Raw genomic sequence first — 26,854 nt, forward strand, 5'->3', positions numbered from 1 at the left:
CAGATTTGCGGGTCTGGGGGGCTGGAGAGCCGGCAGGCCCCGGGGAGCACGGCTGTGCCATAGGCAGCCTCTGGGCTTCCTCCCACTTCATTATTGTCTGCATTCATCCTCTAGCACCTTCCACAGCTCAGAATTCCTGAGGCCTCCCCCACCTGAGAGGAGGCTGGAAAGAACCCAGCACAGAACATCAGCTACTTAGGGGTTGAATTTCCCATTCAGAGGAGGGCAGCTAAGGGAGTATATGATTTGGCCGAACAGACCATGTGGTTTTGAGCATTCTGCCACAAGTTGTGAGAAGATGGGGCCAAATGCATTGCACGGGGTCAGCGTTCCTGCCCACGTTTAGGGGGACCACGTGCTGAGATGCTCTCTGGCTAAGCAGACCCCATGACCAGCACTTTTCACGAGAACCCCTGAACCTGGCACATCGTAAGTGCTCAGTAAACGTTACTCTTATTCCTGCTTTAGCTTCCAACTTCCTTCAGGTGGATAGGGTCCCCTTCCTGACTCAGCATCGCCCGGAAACCTGTTACACATGCAAATTCCTGGGGCCCGTCCTCACAGAATCTGAGTCATTAGGTGGTTTTGAGAGATGGTGCACTTGAGAAAGACCATGAAGGACCGTGTCTTTGAGAAAGACACTGCCAGATCCTGTCCTGATCTTGGACACAAGAAAGCTCCGCTTTCCGCAGAGGTCACTCACTGACCAAATGCATCCTGGTGCCCCAGTGGACACCGAGGACCGTTGGCAGGTCCAGAACAAATGCGCAGCACCTTGCTGACTCATTGCGGGGATGAGTAACGTTTACTGAGCGCTTACGTTGATTGTACTTCATAATGGAAATATAATCATGATCCTGAACTAGCTCTACCTTTTCTGGGACAAAGGAAGACTTTGCTCTTTACCCAATGGTATCTGCATTTTTTTTCTCCACTAGATGATGGACAGTTTCAGAGACTATATCTGGGTCTGTGAGGGTCAGACTGCTCTGGCTTGACCAGCTCCTTGGTTTGGGGTTTTAGGATCCTTGGGATGTAAGTGTTTCACTTCCATAAACATCAGCATAGCATGTGCCCCAAGACTCCTACTGTTGACTGCCAACCAAGGCGCTGGCTCTGCATGGCGGGGCCAAGGGGGCATCACTCGCCGATTTGCACAAATGTCCATGGAGCCCCTGCCTCATGCAAGGCCCCTGACTAGCTGCGTGACCCCACACACTATGGGATGTGGAAAGTGCCCAGGATGTGGGTAGCTCAGGAGAGCCGGGCTCCAGTCCTGGTTCTGCTCTGCCTAGCTGAACGGGCTTCATGGCACCTGAGCCTCTGTGGCCTCCTCTGTAAAATGGGAATAATAACATGCAGCCTGGGATCCACAAAAATAAATGAATGTGTAAGCAGTTTGTCACTTGTAAAGGAACATCAGTGGTAGTGACCGCCATGGTTACTGCTGCCAACAGTTACGGCCAAAGGCCATACAGCAGACTGCTGGGCAGGGAGGTGCAAACTACTGGAACATTTCCCTGAGGGCCCAGCCCCTTGGAACTCAGAATGCCCATCTCTGAGAATCTCTGCTGCAACATTCAGGGAAAGGAACGGTTCCCCGTGAGGGAGGGGACACATGGAAAGGTCACCACTCCTAAGCTCCCACCACTGCAGATGTGCTAGAAAATTCTCTTGCTTGGTGAAGCAGTCGGAATGTTGTTTAGGTGTATTTTCCAGACAGCATCTCACTGTGGACTTGGATGGAGGATTACAAAAGCTTTGTACCACAAGAGGTTTTGCAAAGATCATCTTGTCCCAACCCCCTCTCTTTACAGGTGAGAAAAGAAGGGAAGGACCCAAGGTGGATGGCAAGCTGGTGGCAGAGTCGGGGACGAAAGCCAGGACTCCTGTTTTTAATTTTCTCCCCTCCTTCTGCAATCAGCGGGGAGAGTGGTTCCCAGTGTTCACTTGAGGAAAAAAAAACTGATAAGAATCTGAGGAATGTGACGGCTGAAAGGGACTGACTGTGGAATTTGGCATTTGATATCCGCCGAGGATCACACACAATTACGACCAAGCGAGTCTCCTGTGAGCAGAACACCTTCTGGACCTGCATCCGTTTCCAAAGGAAAGGGGTTCCGGCTCTAAACACCAGGCCCAGCTGGGTGGCCCATGACACCCAAGAAACCCACAGCTGTCGGAGTCTCTAAGGAATGCCTCAATTCCCCTGCAAAGGGCAAAATCCAGGAGAATGACTGCAGTGTTCCGAATTACACCCGGCTGTTTGTGAAGTCTGCCTTTTCTTTGGGGTCACCACTTCTCGAATCTGCCTTTGCTTCTTACCTCTTAGAGGTATCTTGCTATCAGCACTAATCATTGATGGCTCATTAACCCCTCCAGCAGGTAGCCGGCAAACATGGGTAAACACCAGTGGATCCTGCCCTTTCCATCTGAGATCAGCCAGTGGGTTCCAGGGGTCTTCCTCACAAGAGCTTCCAGAGCTGTGGATTGGGGGGGGGGGGGTCCAGCTGCAGGAATTGCTGTGTGACTTTGTACAGGCCCCATCCCTCTCTGGGCCTCTGCCTCCTCCTCAGGCAGCAGATGGAACCCACAAGGCAGCATCAGAGCTGGGGGACTATTACAGAGGCCATCACCCCCACCTCGGCAGAAGGGCCCGAGCAACACTGCCTCTCGCCCAGAAGCCAGAACAGCTGGGGAACCAGACTGGCCAAGCAAGGTACCACGTCCTCCAGCCGGCCAGGGCCAGGCTTCTACCACCCACAGGACTGGCGGTGTCAGGGAAAGCCTTAGCCCTACATCCTTTCCAGGCAGGTAGTTCTGCAAACACCTGGGTCTCCAAAATCATCCCCCAGCCAGGGGCTCGGAGAGAATTTCCAGCAAAGCAGAGCCACCCGTGTGGGGCTCGTCAGGCACAGATGTGAGCAGTTGTCCACCTCCCCCGTCTAACTGCGGCTTCCAGAGCAAAGACACTCGAGCTCCTCATGGTGGTTCTAAGCCATTCGGTCCATTAACTTTTTTTTTTAATATATAAATTTATTTATTTATTTTTGGCTGCATTGGGTCTCCATTGCTGCGCACGGGTTTTCTCTGGTTGCGGTGAGCGGGGGCTACTCTTCTGTTGCGGTGCACGGGCTTCTCATTGCAGTGGCTTCTCTTGTTGCGGAGCACGGGCTCTAGGCGTGCAGGCTTCAGTAGTTGTGGCACTCACGCTCAGTAGTTGTGGCTCGCGGGCTCTAGCGCGCAGGCTCAGTAGTTGTGGCGCACGGGCTTAGTTGCTCCACGGCATGTGGGATCTTCCCGGACCAGGGCTCGAACCGTGTCCCCTGCATTGGCGGGCAGATTCTTAACCACTGCGCCACCAGGGAAGTCCCCGTCCATTAACTTTTATTAAGCCCTCTCTAGGCACCAGCCCCTGACACGGTCATTGGCTGACAGAGCAGGAAGGAGACCTGCGATCTGGGGGAAGGGCACAGACGATGCAAAGGACCACAGAAATAGGAGGCAGGTGATGAGAACAGGCCAGGACCTAGGATGCTGGGGGAGCCCTGAGGAGGAGATGCCTGGCTCTGCCGGGGAGGGATGGTAAGGTCAAACCACCCCGGCCCTGCCCCACTGCCCAGGGACTCTGATCCCCCAGAGCCACGTCCTGCCTGGGCAGGGCCCTCCATGCCGGTGGCAGCTCAGTCTTCCCTGGTCCCCCACCAAGATGCTCTGCTGTCCTCCCCTCCCCTCCTCTCCTTTCCCCCCACCTGCAGGCCGCCCATCTCCCAATCCACTGAGAACGCTGAGCCCTCAGGCGCACACTCCCTTGGCTTCTTCCCCAGCCTCCTCCAGGCTTACCAGGGGTGAGTCCTCGCCCTCCCACTCACCTGGAAGCAGGTGGCCTCTCTGCCTCTCAGCTCACCTGGGATCAGGAGGCCATGCCAGCTGTCCCCCCACCTCCCAACCCCTATATATTCCCTGCTTTCATGTCCATTCTCCACTGGATCTTACTCCAGTGACCTGCATGCTCCAGGCTCTCGCACCAGATCCTGATCCCCACGCCCAGGGTTCGTCCTTCTCTCTCCTCCTCTTCTTCGGGGTCGCGGTTCTCAAAAGAGGAGTCCACACGCCAGCGTCTCAGTCCCCGTCTCCCAAATCTCCGCTCCTGGCTCTCTGAACCCTGTCAGCTCCTCCCCTTCCTCCTCCCTCTCTGAGCCTCATCTAGATGTCGGGGTACCGCAGATCCCATGAACCCTCCCCCATCTCCCTCTGTGCCCGCCTGGAGGGAACTCGTCCACTTCAGACCTCTACCGGGAAGGCCCCCGGTCATCTTCTCCAGGACGTCCGGGCACTGCACCCTCCCCAGGCTCAGATGCAAACCCAGCATCACACCAAACCGACTTCCCTTCCCCACACCTCGGCCCTGCGTCCAGCAAGCAGCACCATTCCCCAGCATCTCGGCCCCCTCGCCTGCACCAGGGCTTTATGCCGTCTCCTCAGCACCCACTGGGCTGCTGCATCACCCTCTCACTCCTGCTGCCACTGGTCCAGGCCTCCCAGGCCCCTCCCAGGATGCACACAATTCTGGGCGGAGGGGAAGGACCCCCAGCATCAGCCTGACTCCGAGCCGGGGCTGAGGAACGTTCACGAGGAGGATGGTCACTTGCAAAAGCTTGAAAGCGCTAGAATTGCCAGAGAAGCGGTATGCGGCTGGAGTGGCCTCAGGGTTCCAGCCTTGGCCTGAGGCCGGGGGAGGCCTCAGAACAGTTTGTAAGCAAGGGCAGGACGTGAACACAGCTAAGTTCCGGAAGGTTTTCTCCTGAGCCCCTGTGTGCACGACCCCAGGGCTGAGACCCCACCCGAAGGCTGCAGTCTCCAGAGAAGCCTCGTCCAATGTAATTCCTCAGCCCCACTTTGTCCTCCGCTGTGATTGAAGGCAGATGTCCCCCTGGTCGGGCAGCCCACCTTCCCCTCACCTTTCCCCTCTCATCTGGCGGCTTTGCCCAAGTCCTCCAGGCACCACAGGGCCGGCCACAAGAAAGACACAAAATCACCGGAGAAGAATTGCCCCTCTCCCCTGGCATCCGGCAGAGAGGCGCACTTTCAAGTTCTTGGTTTGTTTCTGCAGTGCCATTGTCTCTCCAGTCCCGCTGATGAAAGGGCTTTCCTCCCAGGAACGCCCGCAGACAGGTGGTTCCCACAGAGCAACTCAGGAGGGCCCTTCCATCTGCACCTCATCCATCCCAGGAGCGCGGCCGCCAGGACCAGACCGGCTAATGCACTCCTATTTGTGGGTTTTGCCATGGGATCAAGACAGAAAATTAAATCCATCACAAGCTGCAGGATGCTGTGAACCAGGCCTCCCAACGGTCGTTCACACAAGAAAAAGCTGAAAACTAATGACTTGCAGTTTTCCTGCTAGAAAGGTTTCTTTTAATCAGGCCTGTGGTGGGATTGCTGAGCTTTTGGTTAGAATTCCTCTGGATAAGGGTTTCTCCCCTCCAGAAGAGACCTCACAACAGTGAGGCCTGGAAACCCGCTTTTTTTATTTTTCTAAACCATTTTATTGAGGTATGATTGACGTACAAAAAGCTGTACATATTTAATGGATACAACTTGATGAATTCAGAGGTAAGTATACGCTAGGGAGACGATCACTACAATCTATGTCACAGACATATCCATTACCTCCAAAAGTTTCCTCCTGCCCTATTTATTATCATTATTATTATTACTATTATTTTGTGGTAAGAACACTTAACACAAGATCTACCCTCTTGGCAAATTTTTAAACACACACTACAGCATTGTTAACTACACGGCATTTCTAGAACTTACTCATCTTTGTAGCCTTTGACTAGTACCTCCCCATTGCCCCTCCTCCCACCATTCCACTCTCTGCTTCTATAAATTTACTTCTATAATATTTTAGGTCCCTCCTATAAGTGGTCTCATGCAGTATTTGTCCATCGGCATCTGGCCTATTCCATTTAGTATTCTGTCTTCCAGTTCCATCCATGTTGTCACAAATGGCAGGATTTTCTTCTTTTTAAAGGCTGAATAATATTCCACTGCACATCAATACCACATGTTCTTTATCCATTCATCCGTTGATGGGCAGAAACCTGCTTTAGGTGACAGAAAGTTCCAGCAACAGCCCAGAAGAGCGGAAGGTCTCCTGCTTTCTGATCCCCAGAGCCTTGGAGTCAGGACGTGGGTGCTGTGACCATTCTCCAGATGAAAAGACTGTGGTTCAGAGTGGGGACATGGTGTGTTGGTGTGCTAGGGCTGCTGTGACAAATTACCATCAACTTAGCAATGTAAAATGATATATATTTATTATCTTACAGCTCTGGAGGCCAGAAGTCCAAAATCAGTCTCACTGAGCTAGAGTCAAGGTGTCGGCGGGGCTGACATCCGTGGGGCTGGTTCCCTCTGGAGGCTCTAGGGGAGAATCTGTCCCGAGTCTTTTCCAGCTTCTGGAGGCTGCCGGCAGTTCTTGGCTCAAGGCCCCTTCCTCACATCACTCTGACCTCTTAATTCCGTCGTCACATCTGCCCTCCTGCCTCCCTCTTAGAAGGGCGCTGATTAGCTTGTGCTCACCTGGAATCGAGGAACATCTTCCACCTCAACAGCGTTCATTTAGTCACATCTGCAAAGTCGCTTTTATCACGTAAGGTAACATATTCACAGGCTCTGGGGAGTAGAATGTGGACATCTTTGGGGGCTTTTATTCCACCTCCTACACAGGGTTGGCCCCAGGCCACACAGCTGAGCGGTGGCCACACCAGGCCTGTGGAGGGAGGTACAGTTCAGACAAGTGGGAACTGGGTCACAGACCTTTGCCACCTTTTCGGGGTTCCCAGATGTGACCATAAGCCTGGTTTTGGGAAACTTGGTCCCTAGTTAATACAGAAGGCGTGCAGTACAAAACAACAGATACGAAAAGAAAGGAACTATTGGAAGGTGCCTACAGACAGGACGCAGGGGCTGGGTGAGGATGACTCAAAAGGGCCAGACCCGCTGCCCTCGGGGCGCCTCTGCTCCTGCTGTTTCCACCAATCTGGAGAACCCTCCCACCTCGGCACCCACCTCCCACATCCCAGCTCTGCTGTGAAGCCCAGAGTGACTTCTCCCTCCCTGGGCCTCGGTTTCCCTGCCTAGAAAATGGGGATAATACCGGCACCTAACCTGCGGGGTCATTGTGAGGAATGAGTCAATATACGTAACACAGGAAGAAGACCGCCTGGCACAGAATAAGCACGAATGAAGTGTTTGCCATTGTAATTAGGCATCGAGGATGTTCCAGGGACTTCAGTGAGCAGGACAGACCCTGTCTCTAAGCTCTAAGGCCTCTGGAACTGGGTCCAAATGCAGAGATCGCTCCCTCCCCCAGAGAGCCTTGGAGAAGACGAAGACTCTCTTTTCCGCCTGAGGTCTCCTGGGTCCAGCTGTCACTCAACCAGATCTGTGCCGACACACACCCAGGGTACACAGGAACTGGGGGGCGGGTCACGGCCCCTGCCCGGGATGAATTCACAGCCCAGACAAAGCCAGGCCTTCAGAAGGTAAACAACAACCAGAATCCCCAGCAGGCCCCAGCACTTCCAGCAAAAAGGGGGTGACCCCACATACACACACACATTCCCACGTGTGCTTGTGTGCAAGCAAACTCCCGAGACTGGAGAAACTCCCCTCTTGTACTGGAACCGGACCCCCGGCGAGGCAAACAAGCCTCTTTTCTTCGCCATCTGCTCCGGCTCTGAAGGCTGGGGCCCTCCCCATCCCCCTTTCCTTCCGCTTCCCCATCCCCCAGGCATCCGCCAGGCAGCGCTGACCTCGGACAGAAGGCTTTGGTTAGCAGGTCAGGCTGGGGAGGCAGGGTGGGGGCAAAGGGCACAGGCCAAAGAGGAGACCTACAGAAGGGGGATGCTCTTCGGAGGGAATCCTGGAGCCACAGGGGAGGAGAGAGGGGAGCGGAGCTCTGGGGGCGTGTGGGAGGCCCCAGCTGGCCAGGCCCTTTCCCACCCCTCCACCCAAGGCCCTCTGCAGCGGGCCCTCAGCTTCCCAGCCCCAGAGAAGGAGTTCCCAATTCCTAAGACCTCACCAGATATTTACATTGAGGCTGCCTCAAGGAATTTTCTGGAAAACTCCTTCTCCGCCCACTCCCACTTCAAAGGAAAAAGCAAGACCCCTAAAGCTGGTGGCCTCTGTGGCTTCTTTAAAGTGGCTTCTGGAAAGCTGATCTGGTGGGAACAAAGCACAGAAGAGGACTTTACTCCAGGACCCCTCGGAATTATAGACCTGCCCCAGAGGAGAGGTGAGGCCAGTGCCACAGTTTCCCGGAAGATGGTGGGTCAGGCGTTCACTTGTGTGTTCACTTATTTGTCCCTTGCTTTTGTCCCCAGTTGTTTGCACCTGTGAATGGGCTGAAGTTTGGGTCTTTGCTCCCAGTGGGTGTCTGACCCATATGAGCCCCTGGACCATGCAAAGTTGACTTTGCCTCAGTCAACTCCATAGTTCCTGGCACTCACAGGCCCACCTGGAGTGTTTGAGTGTGAATTCCCTACAGGCTATTTTCTCTGTGGCCTTCGGAGAGAGGCTCTGGTTCTTATCTTCCCCAGATGGTCCCTCTTCCCCTCCCCCACCCAAGGCCCTTATCTTGTGCACAAAATCCTTCCTGGTTCAGCACAACTAATGATGCTGGTTAAAATATCAAAAATACATATTATTGAGTGCATGGCTAAGTTGGAGGGAAAGGAAAGGAATTTGTAAGAGGCCAGAAACTAATAAAAGGTATGAATTCAGAGGGATAAGCTCGCATTGCTGGGTTTATGGATCCCTGGCAGTCTAGCCTGAGGATGATGGGAAGTCAGTGGGAGACCCTGGTGTAAAGCCCTGTGGACAAGGCAGGCAGGAGAAATACACGAATATCTCAGCCTTGGCTCTTGGGTAGAACACCTAACCTTAAGCCTCGTAAACATGCCACCTTTTCTCGGAAAGCTACTGGAGGATGTGTTCCATCACAATGAGGGAGCAAACCAAAAAGAGTGGCTACGAACTGTAGGAGAGAGGGTGCCCAATACAGGGAGGAAGCTTGGGGCAAAGGAAATCCCCATGTCGTTGGTGAAAAGCAATCCCAATATTGTAGGTTTCCATCTGCCCAGATCGCAGCAGATCAGAGGTTCAAGGAGCAACTGCTGGAAGAAGACGAAAGTAATGGAATATCTCATGCAGTGTCAGGAGGAAATCTGCACAACTGGGAGAGAGTTTGGAGATGAATTAATAAAAACACAGAAAAACTAAGTGAACAAACACAAGAAGGGTCAAAAATGTGTTCAGGAAAAGCCATCATAGTACACTACATGGCTCAGCTATCACTTGGCATAGAATGTAAGACCTGAGTATTGTGCTAACTAGAACCGTGACATAAAGTGTCTTGGGAAAATGGGGGCCCAGGAAATGTGTGTGAAGGGGAGGGCAGCGTGTGGAAGATACTCCACTCTCACCTTTCATAGCGGAAAATTGATACCTAACGCCCGAAACAGAAAAATCAACTTGTAGCAATGTAACTACGTATCTTAGAGATGTGGGTGCAAACACTAAAAATTTGAAAACTTAAAAGAGTTGCAGTGGTTGTCTCTGGAGAACATGAGAAAGGAAGCGGATGATGGAGGGCTGTTGTTTTTCATCTTAAGCCTTGTAGAACTATTTGGTTCTTGAAACTACGTACCTATGCAACTTTCATAAAAGTTTACAAGGCTTCCCTGGTGGCGCAGTGGTTGGGAGTCTGCCCGCTAATGCGGGGGACACGGGTTTGAGCCCTGGTCTGGGAGGATCCCACATGCCGCGGAGCAACTGGGCCCGTGAGCCACAGTTGCTGAGCCTGTGCGTCTGGAGCCTGTGCTCCTCAACAGGAGAGGCCGCGATAGTGGGAGGCCCGCGCACCGCGATGAAGAGTTGGCCCCCGCTTGCCGCAACTGGAGAAAGCCCTCGCGCAGAAACGAAGACCCGACACAGCCAAAAATAAATAAATAAATGAGTTTTTTTTTTAAATAAATAAATAAAATAAAAGTTTACAAATGAAATTAAAAGTTAAAACACATGATCCAAGATGGATAATACCAAGTGCTTTAAAGACTTTTCTTGTTTAATCTTCTCCTCCGGGACTTCCCTGGTGGCACAGTGGTTAAGAATCCACCTGCCGATGCAGGGGTCACGGGTTCGAGCCCTGGTTCAGGAAGATCCCACATGCCACAGAACAACTAAGCCCGTGCGCCACAACTACTGAGCCCGTGTGCCACAACTACTGAGCTTACATGCCTAGAGCCCTTGCTCTGCAACAAGAGAAGCCACCGCAATGAGAAGCCGGCGCACCGCAATGAAGAGTAGCCCTCACTCGCCGCAACTAGAGAAAGCCCGTGCGCATCAACAAAGACCCAATGCAGCCAAAAATATAATTAATTAATTAATTAAAAAAATAATAATAATTCCTAATGTGATAAATTATATTGTAAATCTTCTCCTCCACTTTTGGGGTAGATATGATGGTTGTCCCCACTTTACAGACGAGGAAATCGAGGCTTGTGGAGAAGAAATGGTTTCTCCTAGGTCACACAGCTGGCAGATGGTAGAGGCAGGACTCAAACTACGAGTCAGACCCTTGGCCACCAAATTATACTACCCTCAGAAACAAATCCCCAGGCAAGATCACCTCCCCTGTGCTACATTAAGCCTCAGCCTCCACAGGCCTTGAAAGAGGGTGGTGGTGAATTGTGACTGGTGAGATATTCTCCGGAAGGTTTTACCATCTGCCATTTTACCATTTTACCGTTTGCCAAGCTGTACTCATCTCTCTGCTGACTGGTGACATAGCATGAGCCCCTGACTTTATATGGCTGCAAGGCTCTGATGGGCGTCATATCTGGTGGCCCATATCACTCCACTCCAATCCTTCCAGACCTCCAGAGTCTCCTCATAGCCCCCAGGATGAACCATGCTCACCTCAATCCTTGCTTCTGTCTCTCGTTCTCAGAACCCAGGGCCACACCATGCCAGGCCCCCTCCCACCCTCTTGCTGGGCCTTTGCTCACTCCTTTTTCTCAGTCTTCCCCATCTCTGCCTCTTCTTCCTCCAGAGCCACCTCAAATGTCACCCCCTTTGGGAAGCCTCCCCAGCTGTCCTGGGTACCACATTGCTCCTGCCTCTGTTTCCTTGTATCCCTTTGTCCAGACATTTGTGACTCCAGACCTCCTGTGATAGTTGTTCATTTAGTCTCCTCTATTGGACTTTGAAGACAGTGACCTTCTCTGAACCATTTCTGCACACTCAGCAACCGTTTAACAGTCCCTGCTAAACCCTGGGCATCTGGAATATCTACATAATGACTGAAGACCGCTTCATTGAGGCTTCCAGGCAAATGTGTTAAAAGGCAGGACCCAAGACTAAATATATTGACTTTCCTCCTTAACAAATCCTGTGTGATCTCAACTGTGCAAAACTATACATATATATATATATTATATATATATATATATATATATATAATATATATATATATGCAAGCACATAGCAAAGACCAAAGGAAATATGCCTCTCAAAAATGGAATTATTGGGAAAGGACAGTCTTTTCAACAAAATGTGTTGGGAAACTTGTACACATGTAATAGAATGACGTTGTAATAGAATGACGTTGTAATAGAATGACATTGAACCCTTACCTTACACCATTTACAAAAATTTACTCAAAATGGATCAAAGACTTAAATGTAAGTCCTAAAAGAATAAAACTCCTAGGGCAAAATAGAAAAGAAAATGTAGGGCCAAAGCTTCTTGACACTGGATTTGGCAATGATTTCTTGGATATGACATGAAAAGCACAGGCAACAAAAGAAAATATAGATAAATTGGACTACATCAACATTTAAAACTTTTATGCATCAAAGAACACAGTCAACAGAGTGAAAAGGCAACCCACACAATGGGAGAAAATATTTGCAAATCACATATCTGATGAGGGGTTAATATCCAGAATATATAAAGAACACTGACAATTCAACAACGATAACAACAACAACAAAAAAAACCTGATTCAAAATTGGGCAAAGGACTTAAATAGACATTTCTCTACAGATGATGAACAAATGGCTAATAAGCACATGAAAAGATGCTAAACATCACTAATCATTGGAGAAATACAAATCAAAACCACCGCTTCACACCCATTAGGATGACTACTATCCAAAAAAATTTACAAAATAACAAGTGTTGGTAAGGATGTGGCGAAATCGGAACCCATTTGCACTGTTAGTGGGAACATAAAATTGTGCAGCCACCATGGGAAACAGTATGATGGTTCCTCAAGAAAGTTAAAAATAGAACTACCATATGACCCAGCAATTCCACTTCTAGGTATCTAGCCAAAAGAACTGAAAGCAGAGACTCAGAGAAATGTGTACACCCATGTCCTTATCAGCATTATTTACAATAGCCAGAAGGTGGAAGAAACCCAAGTGTCCATCAACAGATGAATGGATAAACAAAATGTGGTCCACCCATACGATGGAATATTATTCAGCCTTAAAAATGGAGGAAATTTTGACACATGCTAGAGCATGGATGAGCCTTGAGGACATTATGCTAAGTGAAATACGCTAGTTACAAAAGGACCAATACTGTATGATTCTACTTATACAAGGTACCTAGAGTAGTCAAAACCATAGAGAGAGAAAGTAGAATGGCAGTTGCCAGGGGCTGGCTGGGAGGAGGAAATGGGGGGTTAGTGTCTAATGGTTGCACAGTTTCTGTTTTGCAAGATGAAAAGGGTCTGGAGATGATAGTGGTGATGGTTGCACAGCAATGTGAATATACTTGATGCTAGTGAACTGTTCATGTAAAAGTGATTAAGGTGGTAAATTTTAAGTTGTGTGTATTCTATCACAATAAAAAGAATTAAAATTTTTAAACCTACAAAAATGGAATTATAAATGATTTCTTTCTTTCCACTTTTCCATATTTTCTGAATGATCTATGATAAATATAATCAGGGGGAAAATAAACCTTTTTTGAAAGAAGATGTCAGGCTTCTTTCACCTAAACATCTGTGCTGGCCACCAGAGCCCCAACCCCTGCTGCTCCCAGACCTGCTGGGCCGAGAGCTTCCATCAGCTTTCTCTACCTGACACCAACATTTGGTTTCCATTCCCAACGCTTCACATAATTCTTGGAGATCAGCTCCTGCCGGTTTCGGGTCCAGCGGAAAGAAAGCGGCCCTTGGGAGGGTCAGCTTGCATCCCGTCGGGGTGCATTTGGCTGGGCCCACACTGAGCTGTCTTGCCCAGACACCCCCCAGCCCCCAGAGCCCATCCATCCTGCCGGCTACCCACCCACTGTCAGTGGGGCAGGCGAATTTCCTGGTGCGCGGTAACCCAAGCCCCTCTCTGCTCCCCACAGGCATGGCCAGGCTCTGTTATTAATCTTGGGGCAGATCCTATGTCCGAAGCTGAGACAGCCGTCCCCACATGCAGCTGCCCCGGGCCAGCAGGCAGACAACTTCCAGCCCTCCCGCCTCCCTGCCAACGGCCAGCCAGGGAATTGAACTTTCCTTCCAAACCCCTTGCTCGTGCAATGCCTGGACTCTCACACTGCGTCATGGCCCAGCAGGCCCCTGTTCACTCCCTGGTTCATTCCAGGTTAGAATGCAACTCCAGGATCCTGAGTGACTTGGACTTCTTGGCCTAGAAAGCAACTGTGGTGTCCCAGTTGGGCTGCGGTTGAATCAATAAGGGATTGTTTGAGTCCACGCTCCATGCTCAGCCCCGGGTTACCTGCTGGGGCAGACAAAGCCATCTAGGAGGGGACTCCTGACCCCGAGGGGCTCAAAGCCCAGCTGCAGAACAAGCACATGAAACAAGAATAAAGCAAGCCAGGACAGGACCTGGGGAAAGCTGCCCGTGGCAGCCACATGGCCAGGTGCTCCACCATCCAGAAGGCAGAACAACCCACCCCAGGGGCCACTGTTCACTCTAGATTCCAAGTAGAACACACAGCCCTGATTCAAACAGCTCATTGAATGCTCCCACAGGAACTGGCTAGGATTAGTCCCATCTCACAGATGTGTAAACTGATGCAAGGTAACAGGAACTTGCCCACAGCTAGACAAGGGGCCAAGGTTCTGATGTCAATTTGCCTGACTCCAAAGTTCTGAGTATTAGGTCTGTGCTTTTGGGACCACCCACCGCAGCCCAACTTGGCTGAACCTTTATAAACTGACCTGCCTACCTACTCACAGATGGCAGATGCCCACCCAGCATGAACCTACTTGGCTTTATCACCTATTTCTGGCTCCAGATGGGCAGATTCCAGGGATATGGCGATAACCAAGGCAGACAATCCCAGGCCCCCCGAAGCTTCCCTGCTAGGATGTGCCAAGATCCCAGGCACTGATGACTTTGGCCCTCTGTATTCTCTGGGACACAGCTGTGACTCAGTCTTAGCTGTCCCTGTGATTCCCCCACCAACGGGTGCAGAGGACCAGAGTCGGCCCACACGGCCAGCCCCGGTCCATACACAGCAACTGGACAGCTAACGCATGGACTAAGATACAGCTGGCATCAGCCTATAAAAGAGTGTCATGCCAGTCCGAAACACTGCTCTCTCGCCTTGGGAATGCTTTGGGCCACCTGTGGTTTTCAGGGAACACCATCTACCTGAGTACCAGTGTGGAAGGACATAGGTTCATGTTCTTGGCTCTGCTAAACAAGATGGCCCTTGGTTTTCATTTTAACTGCATTTCCCGGCATAGGACAAGCTGGGTGGGAGGAGGGAGGAATTCACATGCTCCCCACTCCCAGCTCAGCATCTGCCTCCCCACCCGCTTCAAACAGATGCTGGTTTTGTTAGAGAAAAAGAGATAGACCAAACAGAAGCTGACAGCTCATGGTCTAGGACCAGGGCTGTTTTCAGGCAGAATAAGTTGTCACTGATGGGGAAGGAGAGGGCAGATGCGTGATAATGGCAGAAATAATTTAGCCTCTTCAGAATGACTGGCCCTACAAGGAGTCTAGAAACCGCAGTCTATTATTAGGCTATTTGTTTAATAAAGGGGGGATGAAAGGGAGGGAAAGGTGGGTGAATCCTGGGTCCTCGGACTCCAAAAATATCCTGTCTATAAACCAAGAAGTGAGGCAAATATACCATCATCTTTTAACCACGTCCAGGACCCACACGTTGTCTGCCTCTCTTCAGAGTAAACAAGGAGGAAAAGAGGGAGCAGAGAAGATGACTCTGGGGGAGACCAAACCACAACCCACTTTCCTTTCTCTCTCCTCAGAGCCCTCTACCTCACCATCCTTTGTAAGAAAGATGAAGCCTCATTCTTCCAACTCAACCAAGATGTTGACTTACACAGTGACCAACACACACACGCATACACACAAACATACACACGCACACACACACACAGACACATTGGAAGACTATAGGATTCTCTACCTCAAAAACCCTAGAGAACCTCCTGAAAAACCATTAAAATATTTTTTTTAATGCCTTATGGTAGCAGGACATAAGATCAACGTACCCCAAATCAACAGCTTTCCTATTTGCCAGACATCAACATTTAAAAGTGTCAGGGAACAAAAAGAACTCATTCACGATAGCAATAAAAACTACAAAATGCCTAAGAATAAATCTAACAAGCTCTGGATAAATGGAGCAGAAAGACTGAAAAACACACAGTATTATAAACATTGAATTCTATTAATCCATTAAGTCAACACACCCTAGATCAAAATCCCAACAGCATGTTTTATAGAACAAGAAAAGATGATTCTAAAATTCACCCAAGATCTTTCAATTGTGTTCGCTGCTGCCGCCGCGCCACTGTCACTCTCCAATGCCAGCGCTGCCTCTAGCTCTCGGAGCTCCAGCGGAAGGAGAAGGGGGGTAAGTCAGGAGGTCTCTTTGCCATGGCTCGTACAAAGCAGACTGCCCGCAAAGCGACCGGTGGTAAAGCACCGAGGAAGAAACTGGCTACAAAAGCCGCTCGCAAGAGTGCGCCCTCTACTGGAGGGGTGAAGAAACCTCATCGTTACAGGCCTGGTACCGTGGCGCTCCGTGAAATTAGACGTTATCAGAAGTCCATTGAACTTCTGATTTGCAAACTTCCCTTCCAGCGTCTGGTGCGGGAAATTGCTCAGGACTTCAAAACAGATCTGCGCTTCCAGAGTGCAGCTATTGGTGCTTTGCAGGAGGCAAGTGAGGCCTATCTGGTTGGCCTTTTTGAAGACCCCAGCCTGTGTGCTATCCATGCCAAACGTGTAACAATTATGCCAAAAGACATCCAGCTATAGCGCGCCATGTATGTGGAGAAGGTGCTTAAGAATCGACTACGATGGGAAACATTTCATTCTTTTAAAAGAAAAAAGAAAAAAAAAATTTATCTTCCTGTTATTGGTAGTTCTGAACGTTAGATTTTTTTTTCCCCCATGGGGTCAAAAGGTACCTAAGTATATGATTGCAGGTGGAAAAATAGGGAACAGAAATCAGGTATTGGCAGTTTTTCCATTTTCATTTGTGTGTGAATTTTTAATATAAATGCGGGGACATAAAGCATTAATGCAGGTCAAAATGTTTCAGTGAACAAGTTTCAGCAGTTCAACTTTATAACAATTATAAATAAACCTGTTAAAGTTTTCTGGACTATGCCAGCATTTGGATTTTTTTTGGATTTTTTAAAAACAGGTAAATTTCTTATTGACTGCAACTAAATGGTGTTTGTAGCACTTTTATCATACAGTAGATTCCATCCATTCACTATACTTTTCTGAGTTGTCCTATATGCAAGTACATGTTTTTAATGTTGTCTGTCTTCTGTGCTCTTCTTGTAAGTTTGCTACTAAAATACATCAAACTATTAAAATAAATAAATAAATAAAATTTAAAAAATAAAATTCACCCAAAAGAAAAAGTGTACAAATGCTAAGAATATTTTGATAAAGATGAACAGCAAAGAGGAATTGCTCTATCTACTAACAAAACATAGAATAAGAATATAGTAATTAAAATAGTGTAGTTTTGGCTCCAGATCAGATTAAGAGTTCAGAAAAAGGGCTGTGTACATAGGGAAGTTTAGTATGTGATAAAAGTGGCATTTCAAATTATTGGGAATAGATGGATTATTCAGTAGAAGCATGAGGGGAGGTTTGTGGTGAAAAAAACAGAAGTTAAATCCCTACCTCACAGCCTCTGTAAAAACTTCAGTGGGAAGGCCATGCCCTCATCATGACTCTTTACACAAGGTTGAGTCTTAACAGGTTTTTGAGGCTCAAAGCCACTTTCAGTCTTAATACTGTTTGAAATCTAACATCAATCCAACTCTTCAAGGCCCCAAATCTTTCCCTTCTCATTTCCATTTGTGCTGTAGGCTAAATAATGCCCCATCCCAAAAGATGTACTCATCCTAATCCCAGGAACCTGTGAATACGTTATCTCACATGGTAAAAAGGACTTTGCAGGTGTGATTAAACTAAGGATCTTGAGGTGGCGAGCTGATCCTGGATTATCCACTGGGCCCAGCCTAATCACAAGGGTCTTATAAAATGGAGGCAGGAGGATCAGAGTCAGAGAGGGAGGTTGGAGGAGGCCCTTTGAAGATGGAGGAAGGAGCTATAAGTCAAGGAGTGCCAGCAGCCTCTAGAAGCTGGAAAAAGGAAGGAAATGGATTCTTCCCTGGACACTCCAGGGAAGGACCAATCCTGCGAATACCTTTTATCCCAGTGAGACCCACTTCAGACTTCTAACCTTGAGAACTGTAAGATAATAAATTTGTGCTGTTTTAAGCCACAGAGTTTACGGCCATTTGTTACAGCAGCAGTAGGAAACTAATACAGCTTGCAAAGTGGTTAGTCCTTTCCTGGATACTCTCTGTGATCCGGGCACTCTGCAAGAACCAAGAGATACAGCACCAAACCAGATCCCTGCCCTCGGAGAATTTACAGTCTTAGCACAGACAACTATTAACTAATTATCAATCAATTAATTATAGGATTGACTTAACAGTTATCATGAACTTCTAAGTAGGAGAGTAAGCTCTGAGGGCATTTAACAAAAGGGCCTTACCTTACCTTGTGGAGGGGGGGCCAGCAAAAGGTTCCCTGAAGATGTGATGTTTAAGCGGATCTCTAAGCTTTGAGCAGGAACTAGCTAGGCCAAGAAAAAGCAAAAACTGATCAAGGCAGTGCAGAAGCCCTGAGGCAGGAAGCAGCTTGAGATTAAAAGGTAGCCAGTGATGAACGGAGCACCCAGAGAGACAAGAAGCAGGCTAGACGGGGTTGGACTGGGCTGATATAGGGGTCTCTCCCATCAGTTCAGCTGCCTCTCCAGGAAGGTACGTATTCAGAGCTCTTGCAGGAAGACTTTCAGGATCTGAGCTAATTGTCATCGTCAGCCAGGGGACAAAAGAGAGAAAGAGCCTGGCAAACCCTGTAGAGGCCCAGGATCCCATGACCCCAGAAATACAGGGTGTCCGGGCAGGTTGAAACCTCTCAGAAGGGAGAATCAGCCGTCTGGCCAAGTCAATCAGGGAGGGGCAGGAAGAGGTAAGTGCTGATTCCCCAGATAAGCCCTTGCAGGAATGACAAAAATGTCAGATGCCAGAGGCAACTGGCGGGGGTGCAGACAGCTGGAGCCAAATCAGAAGGAAACTGCCACCTTCTCCCCAAAGGCCCTGGCGCCTCTGGGGGCTAGCAGGGCCGGCAGGGTCAGCGGGCAACCTGCAGCAGGGCCAGATTCCAGAAGGTACTCTCTGGGGAAGAGGGAAGCCTGAGCCTTTCACAATGGCTCCAAGCAGAGAAGCCCCTCTGCCGGGCCTCCTGAGTGCTAGGAACTGGGGGACCTCTCAGCAAATGTCACACAGTCCCTGACCTTCCAGAATGTGGAAGGGGGAGGGGACCAGACCCTTTCAAAGACATAAAATGTTTCGGCTGCAAACTGCAGCCAGGCATGGGCACAAACACACACACACACACACACACACACACACACACGCACGCAGCAAACATGTCGGGCTGGAGGGAGCTGCAAAGGTGGGGCCCTCAGCCAGTGAGCAGGCTGTGCTAATAATGAGCCCGCATATTTAATAAACACATTTCCTCATTTGATCTCAGCCCAATCCTATTAGTTTCAGGTTACTTGTGAGGCGCTGAGTCAATGAAGGGAAGCGCTGGCCTGACTGTGGCTTCCCCGGTCCCTTCTCCCCCATCCTGGGGCCACACAGGGTCCCCTCAGCTGTCACACTCCCAGGACACAAAGCTCCTCAGAACGCCTCAGCCTCTGACTCGCCACGGGCATCTCAGGACCCCAGACCCTCCAACCTGCTCCCCAGTCATATTTTGAGAGCGACCCTCTGTGCTCATCCACCGCCCCACCCCACCCAGTGGTGGAAGCTCTGCTGGGAGAGAGGACCAGCCCCCATCCCTCACTCTTGGCCTTGAAAACCTGAGTGGGCTCTCAGGGATTCCGAAACGCTGACAGGACCCTCCCTTCTGTGCTTCTCCGGCTCCTCCACAGCCCCAGGGTGGGCAACTGCAGGGCGAGGTTGCAAATGACCCCAGCCAGAGGTCCTCTGCAAAAGGCAGAGGGCACCATAACTGCTGAGGCATTTAACCTTGACCCACTAGGCCAGCGTTTCCCAGAGCACCACGTCTGGAACACCAACCAAACAACACGCTCCCCAGAAAAGGATCCAGTGGTCCCAGATGTCTGCGAAACTCCTCTTTTCCCCAAGCTTTGCAAGGTCCATCATCACACTGCCCACTCTGGGAAAGCCTTTATCATTTCACGGGGCTGCACAGAGTGTCTACTAGATACTGTTCTAAGCCCTTTATGAATATTAACTCATTGAAGCCCCAGAACGACCTGAGGAAGTAAACCCATGCCCATTTTACATATGAGGAGACTGAGGCACAGAGAGGTCAGATGATTCGGTCAGGGCCACCCAGAGCGCGGATGCAGACCCAGGCTGCCTGGCTCCGGAGGCTGCTCTTCACACCCTCCCTCTTTCTTAAGGAAACTCTTGAGCTTTGTTCACCAGCATTTCCCAGGCTGCTTCTCGTAACTTCCATTAACACCTGACGGAACAAGCTTGGCAACATCGTTACGGGCAGCAGGGGAGCTGGCAAAGGTCAGCAGTCAGCTGGCCAGCTCTGACCTTCCCGCCCATCACTCCCGAGGCGACTGGGGGTGGGGCAGACAGAGGCCCAGAAGGTGGGAGCCCCCGCCTCTTGCCCAAGTGTTACAGAATTAACCTGCACTGGGTCCAGCTTCTTTCAAGGTGGTCTTGTCCAGGCCACCAAAGAAACGTCTAGACCCTGGTTTCAGGGAGGCAAGGAAAGGAAGCCCAGGCAAGGAAGCAGGGGACCCCTGACTCTTCAGAGAGGAGAACAGCGTGCCGTGTGTCTCCTTCCATAGGATCTGCTTCAGGATTCCTGAAAATCCTCTAACAGTTAGTTATTGTTACTCTATTCCCCTGCTCCAGGCAGAGCTGGTCTGGGTCCAGCTTGCACACTCCCAAAGCGGCAGTGAAGTGTCAGACCAGTTCAAGCCAAGAGAAGCCTGCAGCCGTGTTCTTATTGCCATAGGAATTGTTTCTCTGGGAATGGATTTTAAAATAACAGAGAAGCTGAGGGGGGAGAGGACAGCCAGAGGAAGGGCGAGGAGATTCAGAAAACCCTGGGGCCTTAAGAAAAGGCCTCACCAGATATTTACATCGAGGTCATTCCATGTGATTTTCCACCCAATCCTACTTCAAAGGAAGAAGCAGGACCCCCTAAAGCGGGTGGCCTCGGTGGCTCCCCTAAATGTGGCTTCCAGAGCTGGCCTGGTGGGGGGTAGAGCACAGAGAAGGACCTCACTCCAGGACCTCTTAGAACGACAGAACTGCACGGGGGCAGAGGCCACCCCCTCGGCTTCCCAGAGGACAGAGGTCAAGGCACTTGTTCATTCACTTGCTCAAAACGCAACCACGGAACACCTGATACACGCAAGCCTGCGCTAGATGTTAAAAGTACAAGTATTTTACAAAAACACAAGGTGCGTGAACACCACGCTTTGTTGCCTTTTCAAAGCTGAGAAAACACTGGGGAGTCTTTGCAAGGTTCCAGGAAGCAAAACAGCCAGCTTCTGGCATCCCACGGGCACCGGGAAAGTCCAGGAGCCCCAGGCTGCAACCTGTTCTGCCTGTCCGCGGTCCAGCAAGTGGCCGGCCGCTGCCAACTGCACAGACTCTGAGCTCTCGTCACTCGGCGGCTCCATCCCCACTGCCCCAGCCCTGTTTCAGGGTTCCTGACACTGCCTGTTAGCTGCCGCCCTCCTCCGGCCCCATCTCCTCCACACCAGTAATGCTGACACAGGACCCACTGTGACCAAGCCTCGACCCAAAGCCCAAGCTCCTTCGGGCTGGCAGAAAGGGGGCTTCACCCTCAGGCTCCGAAGGCCCCACCTGCCCCACAGTCGCAGCCCTTGGTCCAGCCACTCTGAACCCAACTGCACAAACCATACATGTCAGGCACCGTCACGCCTCCCAGCCCTTACACAGCTGTCCTCTCCGCCTGAAATGCCCCCCCCCAGTCACTGCAGAGAACAGCCCCCCTCACCCTACAAGACCCACTTCAAACATGATTCCTCTAGAAAGGCCTTGGCATGTAGCCTTGGTCCACCAGGCCAGCGTTTCCCAAGGTATGGAGTCTGGAACGCCATCCCAACAAAAGGATTCCACAGCCTCATATGTTTGCGAAACCCCCCCTTCTTGGCAATCTTTGCAAGGTTAGCACACTATACACCACAAGCACGAACAGAATGTTTAGTACATATTTCTCAAAGCAATTTATTAATTTTAACTCATCTAAGCCTAGAATAACCTTATGAAGTAGATCATCCCCATTTTACAGAGGAGAAAACTGAGGCACAAAGACACTCCAAACTCCCACACACCTAACTCCCCTAAACAAGTACTTGTTCATACGCCCCTTGCCTACCTGGCCCACTTTGCACACATTTGTGTCACAGCAAATTCCACACTTGCTCCTGGGTCTTCCCCAACCAGCCTCTGAGCTCATCAAGGGCAGAGGCTGAGTCTGAATCAGCAATCATCTCACTACCCCCAGCACCAAGCATGCAGTAGGTGCTTGTAGTAACTTCCTGAATGTAAGGCTCCAGGGAACCTGGATCCAGTGGCAGGGAAAATGTCCACGGGGGGGGGGGGGAGGTGGAAAGGGGATCATTCACCCCCCTGGAGTTTACAAAGAACCCCTCCCATTCAGGGCTCAGGGCAGAACACCCCTTCCCCCATGGTTCAGCCCCCAGCTTCAGCCTCCAGCCGACCGACTGTGGGATCGGAAAAGGTTGGGTGGTTAAATGCCCAGCCTGGATAAGCTCCCATGTCCAAGAGGAAGGGGTGGATGGCAGGCAGCCCAGGCTCAGGGCACAGGCCCAGCTCATGCACTCATGTCCCAGGTGGGCCCGTGAGGGCCATGCTAGGGAGGAAACAGGTAGGAGAAATGATTCCATCTGCGGGGAAGGAGAGCAGGAAGTGAGTTCTCGGTACAAAAACCACAAGCAATCACAGATACAGGAGGCGCAGGGAGCCGCCCACAGAGAGGGGAGCAGAGCAGTCCAGGAAGACTTCCTGAAGGAGGGGGTGTGTGACTGCCCCCAGAAGAGGGTGGAGCCGAGGTATGGGGTGGGGAGGGCACAGGCCAAGCACCTCAGCTCAGCAGAAAGGACAAGAAAGAGGTTTCGGAGTCAGAGTCTAGAGAACCAGGCAGGGGAACTGGGGTGATGGGGCCAGAAGACCCCTGAATTCCCCCAAGGCACGGAGTCTCCCACTGCTGGTCTTAAGCCAGAGGGGCTGTGGAATCAATTTTCTGAGTCTTGGCAAGCACTTTTTTATGAACTAGATAGAGTACCATAAAAAAGAAAGTATCACATATGGTAATAGTAAGCATGATTTTGCGAAACTTATTTCAGGGGTATGTGCGTGTGCATTTGGGGGTGTGTGTGTGTATGAATTGTGCGCGCATGGACTCAGGCACCATATAAAAGGTATTTCCTACTACGGGTCATGATGGAAGAATCTCAAAAAATTCTGTTCTCCACGCAGTGCTTCCTAAACCTGGTGGCATCCAAAAAAAAAAAAAAAAACCCACTTGGGGAGGCCATTAAATACAGCTCTCCAGGACCTAGACTTCCTGAGTCATGTGTGGGTCTGGATACCCAATTCTTTAATCTCCCCAGTTCATCGTGATGAGCCAATCAGCAACCTGCTGTATCTAAGACCAGCTAAATAATCTGTGGGACTCATGGCAAACTGAAGTTAAGGGACCCCTCATTCAAAAAGCTGGGTCATTAAAGATAGTAAAATACAAAGTGTTTTCCTCTCTTCTGTGGTCTCTGTCTCTCTGTCTCTCTCGATCTGTCATTTGTTTAGTGTTTCATGTGTGCTCCCTCGTGCACAGGGATCCTTGGGGGGCAAGTGCAGACCTCTCCCTGCAACTCCATGGTGTGTAAGTGCGCGTGCCACCCTTCCCACCAGCCAGTGGGCTGAAGCACAGCGCCCCGGTCCGGAGCAGGGAAGTCAAGCCAGGCATATCCCCTTCCCAGGGGCCCACCATCGCACGACGGATGGGCAACGCTTCAGGGTATTGCAATCTCTCCCCAGGACACACTAGGATCGGTGTGGCCAGAGGCTCTCCCCTGCTGAGTCACCCTTTGAGCACACGGTAGCACTGCCAGCCCAGGGCGGGGACTGCAGCCGCCACGTCCCACTCCAGGGTGGCACAGGGTGCGGGCACCCAATCCCAACCCTCTCTGAGCCCACACCCAGGCTCCGGCCAGAGGCAGAGGGTGGCAGCGGGCACTGGGCGTGTGGAGAGGGGGAGGCCAGGTGGACCTGGGGTGCTAGAGGGGTGGGGAGTGAGTAGCGGAGAACCCACCCCAGGGAGGCAGTAGGAGGTGGTGAGAGGTGGGTCATGGTCAAAGCTGAGGATCAAGTTCCTGGTGCCCCATGGTCCCATCGGACTTCACTTACAAAGCACACGTTTAAGAATAAGAGTATCGAGAATTTGGAGATGGTGAGCGCAAAGCATTAAACTCCAAGCATGGACCCTGCTGAGCGTTGTGCCCTGGCCTCTGCACTGGTCAAATGGCCCTGCCTGGGAAGCCGGGGGTGGGGATGGGGAGGCTGGACCAGGAAGAACGGGGAGGAAATAGCGCGGTCCAGCACTGTCATGATAGCAGGGGTCAGACCCTTTCCAAAACTGACTCCCAGAGAATTTCTCAACGGAAAACCATAAGCAGTCGTACGTCCTGAAATCCATCCCACCATTTCTTAGAATAGTCTGAAAATGGGTAAATACCCTAACGTCAGGCCAGAATACAGCTGTGTTTCTAAAAGAACAGGAGCAAGTCCCTGGGAGCCACCCTGAAGCCTCCTTTCCCAAAGCTCCCCATCATCTCCGAAAGGGGTCTTCACATCCACGGAGAGTATGTGACCCGTGCCACTGGGGCTGCAAAGTGACCCCCCGTAGGGCCCACATCCGCTCTGGATTCAGGGCTTTGGTGGGTCCTTGGTGGATGCGATCCGGTTCACTCCACACCACCGGCAGAGCCCGACTCCATTCTGGGCCCTGGGCTGGGTCGCAAACAGGCGGGCGATGTCCCACCTGGCGCTCACTGTCTCACGGGGGACATGGCAGGGAGGACACGGGAAGGGAACATCTGGACACAGTGTAGCTCTGTCACCACGATGCAGCCTTTTTTGACCGTGGACATCTGGGGAAAGGCTGTCCAACTTTTGAGGATTCAGGGTACACGTGTCCTTGCTCCATCCCCAAGACTCACTCCACATCCCCCCAGAACTGCCTTAAACCTGGGCGAGAGGAGCCCCATCCTGGGCGCTGAGGTTTCAAGGACCCCAGTCTGGCCCCTCTCCAGCCACACCCCACCGCACAGGGCGAGGAGACCATGGGGCCGAGGGGATGTGACCCTCCAGAGACCACAGCCCCCCTCATGGAGCAAAGGTGGGTACCCAGGGGCCTGGAACTCCCTCCTCAAACAGCTGGGCACACTCAAGCAGGAGGTATGGCCAAGTGGCAGTTGTCAGGGTAAGGAGAGGGGCTTCTGGGCTGGACTAGAGTGTCCACGTGGTGTGGGTGAGGCCTGACCAGGGCCGGGTATCTGGAGGGACAAGGAGGGAAGGGGAAGGTGGCTCTTCCTGCACCACCAAGTTCCCACACAAAATTCATGGAGGCAAGACTTCTAAACCTGAGCCTCGACCCCCACCCCCAGGTCATGAGGAGGGGGTGTTTGTCAAAGTCAATGACAGAATTTATTTTATTTAACAGTCCGTAAGCTTGAATTATATCTTTTAAATATTTAGACATACAATGTGTGGGCTTCCCTCTGTACCCTTGCCCCAGACCCCTCAAATGTGAGGAGTGGGTCGGGCTGGCAGGTGGTACAGGCCAGGGAAGGCCGCTCTCATCCCCACAAGGCTATTTTGACCCAGCATCATTGAAGTGTCATCTTCAAATGTATCCCAAGAAAAACCTGCTGATGGGAATACAAAATGGTGTAACTTCTATGGCGGGAAATTTGACACTATCTGGCAGAATTACGCATGCATTTACCTTTTCACTCAGAAAATCCGCTTTAAAAAAATGCATCCTAAAGATTCATTTGCAAAAATATGAAATGAATAACTCACAAGGCTATTTATTATGGCATTACACATGACACAAAAGGTTAGAACAACACGATGTCTATCAGTAGGGGACTTGCTGAAAAAACTACAGTCATTGGCACCACCGAGAACTACAGAGCTACAAAAAAGAATACAGGAGGGAATTCCCTGGAGGTCCAGTTGTTAGGACTCAGTGCTTTCCCTTCAGGGGCCCAGGTTAGATCCCTGGTAGGGGAACTAAGATCTCGCAAGCCACCATGGAAAAGACTATAAAAAAGAATTATGTATATGTATACATATATATGAATCACTTTGCTGTACAGCAGAAATTAACACATTGTAAGGAAACTAAACGTCAATAATTTTTTTTAAAAAAAGAAGGAAGACACACTCACACACTTACATTTGCAAAATGAAACAATGGAAAGATAAATCAAAAATGAATTCAAAACATGATTCCCTACAAATAGTAGATAAGCGGGAAATTATTTATGCAAGTATTCCAGTAATTAAATGAAAAAGAAATATCAGAATTAGAATAGGACCGTTTTGTAACCCTTAATGAAATAATGACCTAGGCAGTGATCATCAACAACTGTTAACATCAGAAGAGGAGAGATGACAAGATGTTGTGTGATTCCTGATATGATTCTCAATGGAAGAATGCTACACAACCATAGAGGTAATTTTGCCCAAACAAATAATAATAATACGGAGGAGGAGGAGAAGGAACCAAAATCTAATCGAGCCTCCCTATCCAATTCCAATTTTCTGGACACACTGAGGACAGGGGAACACGTTAACAGGCACCAGGAGGATATAATCAAACAAATCCTGAACAAGGAAAACGCTATCAAAGCCTAGTTTCTTCGAAATAAATTGCAAAGTAAAGAGAGCAAAGAAGGAGGGAACCTATAGGCAGTGGTATTCTGGTGAAGGTTTGACACCCAGCTCTCCAGGAAAAAAAAGTCATGCCCTCCCGTATTAGTCAGCTCAGGCTTTCATAACGAAACGCCAGAGACTGGGTGACTTAGGCACCAGACATTTACTTCTCAGATCTGGAGGTTGGGAAGTCCATGATCAAGGCTGATTTAGTTCCTGGTGAGGACCATCTTTTTGGCTTGCACACAGCAG

General features: G+C 50.4%; 2 protein-coding genes across 3 annotated transcripts in view; one reads left to right on the forward strand and one right to left on the reverse strand.

Annotated features, from left to right (window-relative positions):
• Positions 1-26,854, reverse strand: part of COL26A1 (collagen type XXVI alpha 1 chain) — a 170,236-nt gene that overhangs the window by 138,232 nt on the left and 5,150 nt on the right. The gene's annotated exons all lie outside the window — the stretch shown is intronic.
• LOC137749662 (histone H3.3A-like) lies at positions 15,951-16,334 on the forward strand. Its single transcript, XM_068523837.1, has one exon. The coding sequence runs from the start codon at positions 15,951-15,953 to the stop codon at positions 16,332-16,334; it is 384 nt and encodes a 127-aa protein (XP_068379938.1).

This window comes from Eschrichtius robustus, chromosome 16 (assembly GCF_028021215.1).
Source record: "Eschrichtius robustus isolate mEscRob2 chromosome 16, mEscRob2.pri, whole genome shotgun sequence".
Lineage (NCBI taxonomy): Eukaryota > Metazoa > Chordata > Mammalia > Artiodactyla > Eschrichtiidae > Eschrichtius > Eschrichtius robustus.

What these genes read in the sequence shown, in the direction of transcription:
- LOC137749662 (XM_068523837.1), top strand. Translation starts at nt 15,951, where the DNA reads ATGGCTCGTACAAAGCAGACTGCCCGCAAAGCGACCGGTGGTAAAGCA.